Source organism: Astyanax mexicanus, chromosome 18 (genome assembly GCF_023375975.1).
Source record: "Astyanax mexicanus isolate ESR-SI-001 chromosome 18, AstMex3_surface, whole genome shotgun sequence".
NCBI lineage: Eukaryota > Metazoa > Chordata > Actinopteri > Characiformes > Acestrorhamphidae > Astyanax > Astyanax mexicanus.
The window spans coordinates 13,701,275-13,717,276 of NC_064425.1; the positions used below are offsets into that span (position 1 = coordinate 13,701,275).

The 16,002-nt window shown below is 37.5% G+C and overlaps 1 protein-coding gene across 3 annotated transcripts in view; it reads right to left on the reverse strand.

Moving 5' to 3' along the window:
• Positions 1 to 16,002, reverse strand: part of tyw1 (tRNA-yW synthesizing protein 1 homolog (S. cerevisiae)) — an 82,967-nt gene that overhangs the window by 15,721 nt on the left and 51,244 nt on the right. For 2 of the 3 annotated variants that reach the window (XM_007248656.4, XM_007248655.4), the window contains exons 14-15: positions 14,353 to 14,463; positions 785 to 952 (exon numbers count right to left, since the gene is read on the reverse strand). In XM_007248656.4, the coding sequence (XP_007248718.2) occupies positions 785 to 952; positions 14,353 to 14,463 (279 nt within the window). The remainder of the gene's footprint in view (positions 1 to 784; positions 953 to 14,352; positions 14,464 to 16,002) is intronic. The other variant, XM_007248657.4, reaches the window with a different exon arrangement.

The following is a 16,002-nucleotide window of genomic DNA, read 5'->3' on the forward strand; positions in this document are numbered from 1 at the left end:
GAACCAAATGAACACAATATATATATAAAATAAAAAAATAAAATTTGCTTCGGACTTTTAGGTGTAAAAATGCCACCAGAAACAACTTTAAGAGTCTGTGATGCAATCAATCATCATTATTATGTATTCATGGAAGCTCTGTTAAAGTAATATTGTTAGAGTAATCAAGCTAGACAGGAGGCAATATATCCATAGAGCTGATTTCAGACCACAGCTCATTTTTAGAGACTGTGTAAGTCGTAATGGGAAAACTGAGAGAAAAACAAGAATAACGGCTGAAGACATTAATGAGGTCTGAAGTTTTGCATGATTTGCCTTGGAAATATTCCACTGCGTGCCAATGGATAAAAAAACAAAAAAAAACACTGCAACAGAATTACAATCAGGGGCTGTTTGAAGGCTGGTATTAGTGTGAATAACAAAATAACACGGTGTAAAACCACATTATGTGCTGCACAGAGCTGCATGTAGACTATGCACACCCGCATTTGTTTGAAACAAACATACATTGTTTGAAACAGACATAATGCCCACACAATGGGTAGAAACAATAAATAAAAGAACGAGGAAAAAAGCAGATTTAAACAGCTTAACATTAAGAGGCTGCAGAGAACAGGGGCAGGGGGGTGTACTCCTCCCCTTGCACTGGAGTTAATGCTGGTGTTGAAGGACAGCTTGACATTTAGAGAAATGTTAGAAGCATCTTAACGACTAGCAGCGGTTTACATGCAGGAGGGGTTTGTTATTTTCCGGGAGAAAGGAAGCAGGAGGTGTGCAGCTTTACCTTGTGGTGGGCGAGGAGCAGGCAGTTGGAGTGCTCGTGCTCACAGGCTATCTCGTAGTCCGGAAGCAGGTTTTCCAGTTGCTGCACAAAGTGAATGACCTCCTCGTGCCAGGGCACGTTAGCCATGGTCAGACTGCTGGCGGAGCTTTCTCCACAGTAGGTCACTCCCTGAGAGAAGCAACAAGAACAAAAAGACAGTCAAAAAGTGAATTTCGAGACTGGATTCTGGAATCTGAATGTGTCTAAACTGCGCAGATTTTACAATGTACATTTTATAATAACTGTGATCTGTATGCAGTGACTGCTCTATTTACTGTATACCAACTCTACCTTTCTTCACAACTGATGCTTTCAAACACATTAAGAGGCAAGAAATTCAAGTAATTAACTCTTGATGAGTTCAGCACAGCTGTTAACTGAAAGCTGATCATTCCAGGTGACTCTACCTCATATCTAATCAAGAGGTGCTCCTTTGAAAAATCTAAAATCTAAAACACAGTCTGGCTTGTTTAACACTTTTTTGTTTATTAATAATTCTATTAGTTTTTCTTAGTTTGGATGACTTTAGAAATAATCTACCATGCAAAATGTATAATGAAATTATACATTTTGACAGACTGACAGACTGATTGGCTGGCTGAATGAGTGAATAAGTGGCTGAGTGAGTGAATGAATGAATGAGTGACTGATTGAGTGACTGACTGACTGATTAACTGACTGATTAACTGACTGACTGACTGACTGACTGATTAACTGACTCACTGATTGACTCACTGACTGACTGACTGACTGATTAACTGACTGATTAACTGACTGACTGACTGATTAACTGACTCACTGATTGACTCACTGACTGACTGACTGACTGATTAACTGACTGATTAACTGACTGACTGATTGCCTGATTGACTGACTGACTGAATGAATAACTGACTGATTGACTGACTGATTGACTGACTGACTAATCCCAAATTAAAATGCAATACTTTAAACTGCAAATGTAAGTTTTCTTAGTTTCTTTATGCATAATGGGGTTTTTGAGGTTTGTGTGTGAAGTGGAGAAGCCTGCCTCACTGAAAATGGTACATACAGGCTGTGAATCATATCGGCACACACAGCCCAAGGACAGCGGCATGTGGGGGCTGATTTGGTTTTGTATGGATGATGGAGCCTGAGAGAGCCAGATCATTTCATCCTACTCCCACGCACACATACACACTCGAACGCACAAGACGGGACGGAATTCACTTCACACCTCACAGACGTCGCTGTGATCGGGGAAAAAACGGGCTGTGGAGCCCCGCGAGGAACATACCACATGCAGAGAGAGCATATTCAGCTAATCAGCAGTCACAGGAAGTACATTTAATACCGATCTGCCTGCATCAACGCTGCTCACTGACAGCTCTGTGGCCTGTGTGTGTGTTCACAATCAATACGGTGTGCACTGAAAGAATATGGATAGGTTTAGTTCTATAGTATATTGTGTCAGGCTAGATTAAATACATAATCAGTATTTTTATCTTATACAATATTTAGCTTGATCAATATATTATTCAGTTTTATTTTATGATCATTAGTTAATTCTTTTTTAGTGATTCATATGTAACTGTGGGTAAAACTACAAACTACTAAACTTGCTGTATCTGCTGGGTATACTTTGGGTGAGATATAGTTTAGAGCTTCCTGTAGCTGTTCTTGTTAGTTGGGTAAATAATAATAATAATAATATTAATACCTCTTGGCTGGGCCCTATGCGTAAATCCAGTTAGGTGTAGGATTTATCATCAGTTTAGGTCAGGACAACCTTGAGGATGTACAACACTCACTCGTGATTGGTGGAACGTTGGGTAATGAGGTCCGCATGAAGATCTGGGTGAATAGACTGGAGTTCAGACTGGAGTTTAGACTGGAGTTTAGACTGGAGTTAAGACTGGAGTTAAGACTGGAGTTAAGACTGGAGTTAAGACTGGAGTTAAGACTGGAGTTTAGACTAGAGTTTAGACTGGAGTTAAGACTGGAGTTAAGACTGGAGTTAAGACTGGAGTTAAGACTGGAGTTAAGACTGGCTAAGATCATGGAAGTTTAGTCTGGTTATTTTGCATTATTCAGAAATCTAAAGCCTCTTTTTTCTTAACCCATTAATTACACCACTAAATTTTGAGGATTTCTATTTAAGGATTACATAAAAAGCTTTCATTTTGATAAGAAACATTATTGAAAAGCATAATGGTAATTGTAATAGAAAATGTCAAAAAATAATAAATAAAACCATAAAATTGTCTCTTTCCTGAACTTCCTTTTATGTTCATGTCCTTCAAACCTTTAATTTTGTTATGTATGTCTAGTTTTTATGTCAATTTTCAAACATACAGAATTTGGGTTGACTCCTGTTGATTCCCTATTTAGTGGAGTAGAGAGAAAACAGGCAGCTTCTCCAAGTGTCCTGTAAGAGATTTAACATTTTCTGAGCTATTTTACTGCAGAAAAAAAGGGTTTGCATCACTTACATCTGTAAGGAATAAAAAAAAAATTAAGTGGTTAAACTGAGTTTTAAATTGATTTATTTAACTTTATTTTTTTTAAGCTATTTATAGACTGATGTTCATTTTTTTCTTATGTTTTTTCTCATTTTTTCTAACATACATCAGGATCTCATCTGACTAAATCTTTCAGCATCCACCCCTATATCAGGCCCTGTAAAACTGTTCCTGTGCTTCAAACATGCAAAAGCTCTGCACATTATTCAAAAGTGAGCCGTGCAGGCCACAAGCGCGTGGTTGTCCTTCACAATCGCTCCACCGACGCTGTGTGGGTCTGGCATTATGTGGGAGTAGCAATAACATTACTCATCCCACACTGTGACAAACACAGTCATTCAGCACGGCACGGCACCACCTCATTCCAGGTCCATCACTCGCAGTCATTTAGCTGCCATTAGGCAGGAAAATCAATAGGACTTTTATACATCGGTCGCAGGCATTATTGAGTCCTCCTCATTCGAGCACAAGAGCCAAACCATGAGGTGCGGTATAATTAAAGCTTTCAAAACTCCAGAGCCAAAGACGAACCCATATTCTCCTCATCTGTAAACAGAGCCAGGCGGCTCAAACGGAGTGGAAATGATCTAATGATACAGCGCTGGCCTCTCACGGCCAAAATACAGCAGATAAACAGCAACACTAAATAATCTGATCGAAATAAACACTGATCTTAATCTAGTTTAAACCTTGGCAATAAAAACTGGGGATTAAATCTGGGGAATTAGCCTCCACCACATCTAGCTCCAAAATAACACTTATTATTGACAACTTAACAGATTCCTGTTAATCATGTTTATAATGAACAGGAAAGTGCATTTTACTTTATTTTAATAATTTTATTTCAATCTTATTATTGTGTTTGTACTTTTTTGTTTAAAACATAAATAAAAACAGGATAAAATGATATGCAAATCCTTCTACAGTCTACACTGCTGGCCTTGCCACCAAAAAAAAGAAAAAGAAAAAGAAAAAAGGTCACACACTAATATTTGGAAGACTGTTATTATAATCCAGTGTTGCATAAATTTTTCACCAGGATCTTGCAGCAGCATTGATGATGGTAGAGTCTGACCACTGCACAAAGCAGCTCTTCTCCATCCAGCACATCCCAAAGATTCTCAATGAGGATAAGATCTAGACTCTGTGGTGAACTCTCAATTCAAATCCATGTGTGAAAATGATGATCTCATGCTCCCTGAATCACTCTTTCACAATTCCAGCTCCATGAAGTCTGGCATTGTTATCTTGGAATATGGCCGTGACCATCAGGGAAGAACAAATCCATTGATGGAATAATCTGGTCTATATTCAGTATATTCAGGTAGTCAGCTGACCTCATTCTTTCAGCACATACTGTTGCTGAACCCAGACCTGCAGACCAACTGCAGCATCAACCCCACATCATTTGCTTAGTTAAATCCAGGTGGCAGTGTATGTTCAATTGAATTCACTACAAAGACAAGATATTTAATGTTCAAATGGATAAACTTTATTGTTTTTTTTGCCAATATTCACCCATTTTAAATTTGATGCTGCAACTCATTGTACAGAAGATTGGACAGGAGCTTCAGATATGTGCAGGGTCTCCATGCCATGGGCCCTTACACTCCCCTGTACCATTAGAGATGCTGCTTTGGAACTTTGCGCTGAGAACAATCCGATACTATATTGCAGGGGTTATTAAATTTGATCATGGGCCAGATATTTTGTGGTGGGCCACAAAAAAAAAAAAAATCTGTTTTGGAAAATGAAAGGTAATGGGATGGAGTGCTACAGACATAAGGGTTGTTGAACCCATGTCGCCAGGGTCGTGGTCCAATACAGTACCGCTGCCCAGGCTAGTGAATTGGGACACGGCCGAGAAAAAAAAAAACGCCCTTATAAGGAGATAGGGAGCCCAAGAACGGGTGGAAAAGCGAGAACGGGTAGAAAGTAACGCTGAGTGTGACAGACAGACAGGGGAGGCATGTAAACAAAAGCTCACCAGAGAAGCTTTTTATTATTAGTTTTTTTTATTATCTTTCATTATAGTTCAAACAACCTCACAGGTCAGATGTTTCAAGCTTGACTGCCTATTGCAGACACCTGCTATATTGTATTAATAATTGTTCTGGAAATTCTACAAGAACGCTCCCAATTAAAGTAACATTTGCTTGCAAGCCTTTTTAACACCGTCTATTTGAGCTGCACACCAATTCTTAAGTTTCCAGTGAGCACTAAATGATAGATACGTAGGTTAAACTGCTGAGCTGGCGATTTTGCTCTAATCTTGCTCTAATGCTCTTTGTCCAGCAAATCAAATTAACAGTGGTCGTTCTCTGTCTGATTTATCTTATCCAGTCAAACACAGCAGATCAATTTCTTTCCCAGAGCCAAAAATGTTTTGTTACTATCTTACAGAACACAACCACTTAGCCAATAATCAGATGAAGAGGCTTTACACCATTCCAATTTCCCCGTCCTCTGGGGCAAGGCTGATCTTCAAGGCTGACACGGCAACTGAGTGGCAGGACTGACGAGCCCTGGTTCTCATCATACTGCACCAAATAATGATCACATCCAAAACAGCCCAGATAAATCAAACCGGGAGAGATCGCCCCTGACAACTCAAAATATTACAGCTCCACTACCCCTATAATGGAATTTATCAAGTCCGATCCAAGGCCCTGCGCAGACTTTTCCACGGCTATTCATCTCTGTGAATTAAATGTCTGCTGAAGTTCAGCTCTTCCAGTAGACCAACACCCACCCTCTGTACCTGCAGCTGTCTTCTAATCACTAGCTATTTAAAGCTACAAACACACAGTGATGAACTAAATCGAGACACATGGTGGAAAAAAACAGAGCTTGATAAAGGATGAAACAGCTAATGTACTCAAGCTTTCTCTGAACATAAATCTGTAATTGATTATCGCTGATCCAGCATTGTAGTCTAATCTCTTATTAGACACATATTTCCTGTTTCTAAACTAACACACAAAAGAAAGACAACAGAACAGGCTAAAATGAATGTATTTTTTAAATTTTAACAAATTTACAAGACTATACAGAGATTGCCAGATGTAAGAAGTTAAAAAAGACCACCCCTTCAAAAAAATTATCAGATTTGTAAATCAAGTTTATTAGCCAAATGTACAAACTTTCATCTGTGCACAATAAACCAAATGTAGACAAAATCTAGAGCACTTTTTTGTATTTGCAATGAAATCCAGTTTAACAATATCTGCATCAGTTTTTGTGCTTAAACTACCTTCTTCATATCCCATCGAAATGCAATTTGGATTGCACCCATCCAGATCACTGAACTCAGGTGTTCCTGAATCACTTCCAGATCCACAGGTGTACAAAAACAGCATTTAGTCATGCAGACTGCTTCTACAATCATTACTGAAAGAATGGGTCTCTCTCAGGAGCTCAGTGAACTCCAGCACTGTGGTACTGTGATAGGATGCAGCACTTGTGCACCAAGTCCAGTCATGAAATTTTACTACTCACTACTAAATATTCCACAGTCAACTGTCAGTGATATTATAACACAGTGGAAGAGACTGGAAACGACAGCGACTCTTTTACAGAGCGGAGTCAGCGGGTGCTGAGGAGCATAGTGCACAGAGTTTACCTACTTTCTGCAGAGTCACTACATCACTACACACCTCCAAACTTCATGTAGCTTCAGAGTACATCACTACACACCTCCAAACTTCATGTAGCTTCAGAGTTAATCACTACACACCTCCAAACTTCATGTAGCTTCAGAGTTCATCATCACTACACACCTCCAAACTTCATGTAGCTTCAGAGTTCATCATCACTACACACCTCCAAACTTCCTGTAGCTTCAGATTAGATCAAGAACAGTAGAGTTAGAGAAACTGATGGAATGGAGAGAGTCTCCATGGCCGAGCAGCTCAAATCCATCCAAACCTCACATCACGAAATCACAACGCAAACATCAGATGCTACTGAACTCTAGAGCAATAGCGAAATCTTACAGTTCGATGGATGGGTCTGGGTGTGGAAGTCAGTTGCCAGGAGAACAGTACTTGTCTGACTGCATTGTGCCAAGTATAAAGTTTGGTGAAGGGGGGATTATGATTATAGTGTGGGGTTGTTTTTGAGGAGGCAGTCGGATTCGGCCCCTAAGTTCCAATAAAATGAACTCTTACTGCTTCAGCAGACCAAGAAATGTTTAACAATTTTATGCTCCCAACTTTGACTGTACATCAGTGCCCAAAGCAAGGTCTATAAAGACATGAATGAGCTTTGAGTTTGATATGGAAGAACTTGACTGGCCTGCACAAAGTCCTGACCACAACCTGATAAAAAGCACCTTTGGTATTGAAGGTTAATATGCCTTGTAAAATTATATTAAAAATGCAATAAATAACAGAAACAGAAATAGAGAAATAAATAAGGTATGATATAGAATGGTCTAATAAACAAAAGATGATTTATTGCTTGAGGGTAAGATGAGGCAGACACCATTAGAACAGGTAAATACTGTAATGCATATGAATAATAAAATGTTTTTTAGGTGTACTGCAGCATCTCAAATGCCTGTGAAAGGAAAATACAGCAGAAACAACCCTGCGTGAGAGCTGACTGTGACATTTGCGCAGAAATTTAATGGCGAGTGCCTATAAAACTCTGAAACTCTGGAAGGTCCAGTCTGCACGCTGCTATATTCAGCAGAATTTCTCGCATTCTTTCATGGCCTTTATTTTCTCCAGGAGAAGCGTGCACACAAATCCTCGCCTCCCGTGGTCCATCAAAGAGGCTCGATTATTGTTGCTAGGTAACAGCGTGTCACAGTTGAAGTCTGCTTGGCTTTGGAGAGCCTCCACTTTTGAATGTGAAAAGCGCTGAGCTTGCGTCCTGATTGGCCGCCGGAGGGTAAACAAGATTACGGGTGGTGTCACTTCCGCCCGGCCTGACGTCTCCGTCGCCTCATTAACGGCCGTAACGGCAGAGATAAGAGATGAGAGATAGGGGATGAGAGAAGCTCAGGGCAGGGACCACAGCACCTGGAGGAATTAATGCACGCACCAATTACAGACAGCTTGATGAGGGAGACGGAGAGGAGAAAGGCTGGGATGAATCAGAGCAATTCAGCAGATGCAGGAGCTCGTTCCACCTCCACAGCGTCCAGAGGGGAACGCTTTTCATGACAAAACCTTTAATTACAGACTAAGCCTAGACTGCCGGTTTTATATCTCCCTGCTGAAATGACGAACCCTCGGGGCTGAGCGATCACTCAACGGCCTGATTATGTATTCGATGGGTGGGAGTCGATCACTACAGACCTCCAAACTTCATGTGTCCTTCAGAATAAGAACAGTAGAGCGTAGAGAGCTTTACGGAATGGGTTTCCATTTCCGAGCAGGTCAGTTTCCTCTGCTGAAAAGCGTTAGACAGGCTCAGGTAGCTGCGCCGTTAAAATAGCAATCCGCCAAAGTCAGAGCACACCTGGTTCTCAAAGAAAATTACGAGCAAGGGACACACTGATTGGTTTATTTTACTTTACACCAAAAACACAGCCAGGAATAATCAAGAGAATTAGTATATGCCTTTTTTGCGTGTTTTGAGCCACGCAAGGTGTACTTTTCCTGTTGTTACAATAGCAAAGACTGACATGGCAATAGTCAGCCCGGAGAACAGATGTGACCCGCAAGCATGAAATGTGGCCCGTGAAGTATAATGAATGATGAAAAAAAATAAATATATAAAATGCTTCTCTGGTGAGCTTTTTTTGTACATTTTTGCCTGTTCTTGGGCTCCCTATCTACTTAAACAGGCGTTTTTTCCCAGCTGAGTATTGGATCGCGACCCTGACGACATGGGTTCGATCCCGCGTGAGTAGCGGTGTGTTTATTCATTTATTTTTTCGTTTCTTCTTGGGTTTACCTGCTTTGAATTCAACTGTTCTGCAATTGGGTTCAACAACCCTCTGGGCTGGAGAGCTACTAGTCTGTAGCACTCCGTCCCATTACACCTTTTTTTTTCCAAAACATAATTTATTTTTGTGGCCTGCCAAGTAATGGCTTAGAAAATATCTGGCCCGTGGCCAAATTTATTTGCAGAGCCCTGCCCTAAATCAAGTTTGCGGTGCACTGCTTGCCAATAGATCACTAAAATAGGGTCCTATCAGTATTATTATTAATATTTATTTGTTTTTACTTACTTCTGATGTTTCCGTAGTGTATGTTTTTGTCTAGAAAAAAAAATTGATTATGAAGCATTCTTACAATGTTCTGCAAACCATTATTACATTACACTATTTCGGCATGATATTGAAACACTGTCTTTGTAAAGTTACAGGTTAACCTTACCGGAATCTTTAAAAAACATCTTTACTGAACATTCCTATTATGTTCCTTGCTAACTGGGTAGCTGGCATATAGGTGCACCCCATCAAAGTAAAGGGGAGGAGGCATATGCTATGAACACACCCACACTCAAACAACATGCTTTCTGAAGATTTTAGGGCATAAATTGTTTGAGAGCTGGTGCAGTCACACCAATTAGAACACTGTGTAAATCAATATTACAAACACTGGAATCGTCAAATGTACTGAAATGAACACTATTATTTACAGCGCTAGTCTCTGGATGGCAGGAGACTGAGCAGACTGAATGCTGGGATGGTGAAATTGAGGGTGAAATGATGTGTCGACTCTGACTCTGACTGATTCTGGGATGTAATTAAAAAGTCATTCATGTCACTCAATCAGAAGACATGCAAGTTATATCAATATTTCACAAGAGATTATAACTTTCATTCAGCTTTCACAAAGGAGAAAGGATGGGGTTGAAAATGAAAGTGTTCATTGTTTATAGTGAGCGCATTTACATATTTTCCGGACAGGGATTAAGCCGAGGTTTGGACAACACAGCAATTGGAATGGAGATTTTCCATTGAAAGGAAAACCTTATCTCTTTCTGAAAAAAACTTGGGTAATCAGACATTAGGAAATCTCAAGAGTTGAATAGGTCAATATTCAACAAATCCAGTCATGCCGTGCGCCTGTCTCGTTTAAATAGCAACGGTGCTTCTGAAAATATCTACACAGATGGGCGTGGTGGTCTGGAAATTAGGTGTGTTCAGATTAACAATAACAGACTACTTAATAAAATAACACTACTGTTCAAAGACACACTGACACACCCTAAATCAAGCTGCACAGTTCAAGATTAACGCCTTTTTTATATCCTAAAAATCCTAATAAATAAGTATCCTAAATAAATGAAATAAAACTAAAATAAAAAGAAGAAGCTGACAATTATTTAAAAGAAGAAGCTGACAATTATCTAAGCTTATATACATTATTGAGCTCTAGTGGCTGAGAACATACTAGGCAAAAACGACTGAGATCATGTCTATTTATATTATGTTAATATTATTTATATTACCCTACATTTAGGACTTATTTTGTTGATAAGAAGCAAATTACTAAATAACTGCATTCAGTCTTCAGGTTTTTTTTTTTTTTTTACAATAATTTCAACTGCATAGTTTAATTACAGTTCCTATAATTAGAGTTTAACGATTCTTATATAAAGTATTATATTATATTTGGAGATGTATGCATTTTATATGCAGATTATTTTTCCGTCACATAGATACCCATAGTTACTAAAGGACTTTTAAAATCTGTTATAACGGCTACGGCTTTTCTCTTTATCTACTGGGGCAAGCAGAATTAAAAACATTCTGTTTTTCTTTATTCACCTTTATTTCGTCATTCTTTTACGACATACAAGTCGTAAGAGTTGTATGCTGGTACATTCATTAAATTAATAACAGGTTATTATATGGAGTCACATGTTTTAACGATGATATAAAAACACAGAGAATCATTTATACGTTTTACAGCGTAAAGCACAGTGCTGTGAGCTAAAGCATCAAATTTAGTCATTCCTTCCCAAAACCCACATAATTAATCTAACAGGAGATTAAATCAATTGGCTAAAGATCTGGCTTCGTTTGTTTTCCCACTTCACCGCAGAGAGCAGGTTTAATGAGGATGGTCATTATCTGGATCTCCTGCTAATGATCCAGAGGGTAAAGTGTGATGAGCTGACGTGACCTTGAGCTCTGAGTGTAAAGTTAGTTAGACAGAAAAAGAAGAGAAGCGATGAGAAGTTTCACACCAAACATTCGCTTCAATAAATCAAACATCCCATTAAATGATTCCTTGATTCTCAGGTCAATTTGGCTCCATCATCTTTTCTATATAAACTCACTCCAAGTTTCTCACTAAAGGTACAAAAAAAAACATGGGACGCATTAAATTAATATTTTTGTCAGAAATCAAAATAAAATAATGAATAAAATTAGCTAAACTTTTAGCCGAAAGCCAGATATTGAACATGCTTTGTTAAGCAGGCTTTCATTACTTTAACTCTTTTTCATCACTGCATAAATGAAATAGTCTAAATGTTTTTTTTTGTCTTCACTGTGCGTGTTGAAAAACAGCAACAATGCAAAATATGACTTAAAATAAAACTGTAAAAATGATCCGGTCTTTTGACTTCCTGAATTCAAAGCAGTCTTGATAATTGCAATAATAATTATTTACTTATCATACAAATATGGAAATTACCTCAAAAATAGCCATTGTTTTTATTAAGTGAGGACTACTAACATTAACGTGCCCATAAGCTGACATTGTTCAAAAACTTGCCTTTATTTAATATATGTTTATTTATTTTATCAATCAAGGTATTATTCAGTATATGTAAACATGTTTACATTACAATTGCATTGTCTAAATATTCATAACAATTAATCACTGTTAATTAAAATTAACTGTAATAATTGTGGGAATGGTGGTTCAGTAGTTGAAGCACTGGGAACACAGGTTGTAAATTGGGATTTAATTATTATTTATCACTATTTTTATTAAATGCATTATCTTGTATTCTCGTTGTATCATGTGCATTAAATAGTTGCAAAATAACAATATTCTTTGATAACAAATTCTGTCTTAAAAAAATGGTTACCAACTATTTTGTTACAAAAAAAAACATTCCATAATAGAGCAATGAAAAATGAGTAAAAATGATGGTCAGACGGTCATGATCTCCAGACATAAACCACAATAAATACCTCTGGAATGTAATCAAGAGAATTATGGATAATTGGAAGCCATCAAACAAAACTGAACTGCTTGAATTTTTGCACCAGGAGCTGCATAAGGTCATCCAAAAGCAGTGTGTAAGACTGGTGGAGGAGAACATGCCAAGATGCATTAAAACTAATTAAAAACCAGCGTTATTCCACCAAATACTGATTTATGAACTCTCCCTGAGTTAAAACCATTAATAGTAGTGTTGTTTCTAAATAATATAAACTTTTTTTTCAACTAAATGCTCAGAAGGTCGATATTTTTATTTTTTAATTTGGGAGAAATGTTTATAGAATAAAAGAACAATGTTCATTTTTTTTAAACATTAACTTATAAACAGTAAATTAGAAGAAACTGGTCATTTTGAAGTGGTTTCTTAATTTTTCCCGGAGCTGTATATTTCAAAAACACAGTAATGATTCTTTGTTAACAGTATGCATGCATAGATCTGTAGCTGACTGTAGTTTCTTCTCTGTTGCATTTACCCCCGAAGGCTAGACAGCAGTGTTGCTTGTTTACAGTATTGCAATATTTCACAGTATGTTGAATCATAACTCTTGTATCGTGATGCATATCTATCGTGTTTTACCAATACACAGCCCTATTAGCTTGAAACTAACAGGACATCCCATAAATATCCTATGTATTAAAAAGATAAATAAGCCATGCTCAATCACAAGCTTCAAGACAAGCAGGAATATTGGCAGACATCCACCACTTACACATCATCTCTAGACCTTCAGGCAGGTCCTCACAACTCAGCGACGTGTTCTCGCTGTGTTACAAAGAGCCTCAGCTGCAGCCCATGGCTGAGGCCAGTCAGCCAATCAATACCGCTGGTCAGTATTACACATTCTCACCTTAACGTCAACACAGCTCCTCAGGTGGTGCGCTGTCTGAGTCAATGCTAAATCAATGCACTAACCAAAAAAAAAAAAAACAGGAGAACGCAGCTTGAGCTGGAATTTTAGGTTAAATCCTGCCATCAAAAATGTTCATCAATAAAGCAGCTGGCAACCTAACAAACACTCTTCTCTGTGAACGTAAACCATTAATACAAGGTTCACACTAGGGGTGTGCCATTTCATATTGTACGCAATAATAATAATATCACCAACATTTTGGAATGTCGTGAACGATATTATATCCTGATATATCATGCCATATAACTCACTCCTAATTATCACATCAGGTTACAACTTTTTTGCTGTTTTTAGAAAAAGGAAAATTCACTCTGTTCTCATTTCCCATGATATATCTACTAGAGACAGATTAAATCTCTATAGTATTATTTATTCAACTTTAATTTAAGATATATGGAGATGTTTGCAGTGCATTATAGGGCTGCAATGCTTACTCGATATAATAGACAATGTCGATTATATGTGCAGTGAATAAGTGTCTTTGCTCCACGAGGCCAACACGCCCTGCCAGCTCGTGCCTGCGACCGGATCCCAGCCGTGATGTTGTTCGTGATAACACACTCCCTCTCGTGTTCTATTGCTTAATTTGGGCACATTTGGAGTGAGGATACAGTGCTTTACTGAAGGACCAATAAAACTGATGTTAATAATGATCAAACTGTAGTTCTGAGTGAAGGACTGTTTGAAAGTGTAGCTTACATACAGGATCTAACAGGTAAAACACTAAACACTAAGTAATGTAATGTTAGGAAAATTACAGGTACAGGACTCCCTATACATTTCAGTCCTTAATATTTTAATGTAACTGATTTTTTTTCCTAAAGTCGTCTAGTTAGTGTACCAGCTTGAGATGCTTTCAGTAGCAACAATGTTACAGTTTGAGAACCACTGCTCTACAGCATGTGCTGCAACATAATGCAAATGCAGAAAAAAAAGAAAGTTGATAAATAACGTCTCAAGTGCGAAGAACCTACCTTGACCTCTATGAAGTCAGGCTGGCCTAGAGCTATGAGTTCAGAATAGGCCTTCAGCTCATCCACATTCCAAGCCTTCACCAGGGTCAGCCGGTACACTGTGCGCTGCTGCTGCAAAACACAAGCACAGACAATCTTCAGCCACTGTTTTTTATTAGCAATAATTGTCATGTTTCTGTAAAAACAAAGAATAAAAGTTATTTAAAAGAAAAAAATTAACTCAAATTGAGTCAAACTTTCTCAATCACTTTGGCAGTCTTCTAAAACATTTATTCACACTAGGGGGCGACATATCGTATATGTATATGTGCAATTATATCGACAATATCGTTATCGATATCGACAAAAATACTATCTAAATATCTATGTATTATATTTGACTTTATTGCAGCAAAAAGGAAGATTCTCATTTTCTATTCAATAATAATAGGTACTAGAGACATATTTATATCTGATTATATCTGTCCAGTATTAATTAATTTTACTGCAGTCTGTATAAATGGAACATGCAGTGCATTATTAGTATTATAACTAATAATGTTGGATAATTCCCTTCTGTTATAATTCACCAAATAAAATTATATTAATTTTGTTGCAGTAGTGTATTCTTAAAATAGTTATTCTTTTAATTCATGTGACAAAAAAGACAAATATGGCAAATATGACATTTGCCACAGAAGCAGCATAAGTTCACCCAAAAGCAGTGTGTAAGACTGGTGGAGGAGAACATACCAAGATGCATGAGATGAAAGCTGAGATTAAAAACCAGAATTATTCCACCAAAATATTGATTTCTGAACTCTTCCTGAGTATTGCACACATTAGTATTGTTGTTTCTAATATAAACTTGTTTTTTTTGTTGTTGTTGTCTTTTTCCTTATCATGACAATGTTCTCAGTAGTTTATAGAATAAAATATTGTTCATTTTACTCAAACAAACAATTTTTGTGGTGTGCCATATCATATCGTATGCTACAATATCTCCAAATAAACTTTAATGTTCGTTTTGTTGCAGCAGTGTCTTGAAATTATTCTTTTTTTAAATGTCAAATTTTAAATTTTTTTAAATGAAAAATATAACAAAAATAAATGTTCTGTCATATCACCATGAATGTAGTTTTCGCAAAAATACCCTGGAATATTATGATATTATTTTAGGACCATACTGCCCACCACTAATTTACACTGTAAAAAATGGTGGAATTGGTAAAAATGTACACAACAGCCTTATACACAGATAAAACTTAAAATCCAAAACAAGGAAAGAAGCAGAAAGAAACATGTTCATCAGATTTTGTCAACATTTTTAGGTTCAGAAATATGATTTATCACAATATCAATATTTTTATATCAATAATTAAGATATTTCTAGGCAGAACAACAGGGTTGTAAATAGGCATGTTAAAGACATCTGAGCGTTTCCTTCCCAGCAAAATCACACAAAACAACAACTTTAAAAAAAAAAAAAAAAAAAAAAAAACATTATTCTACATGGATTCTACATCTGCACTGTGCTCTGGAAATTACATCAGGAAAAGTAAGGCTAAGACAAAACTGACAAAAAACATCTTCCAGAAGAACACAATTCTTTTTTTTTTAAACAGCAGAGATACTCCAGCCCTGCTGACATTAGACTTTAACAGCGACTAG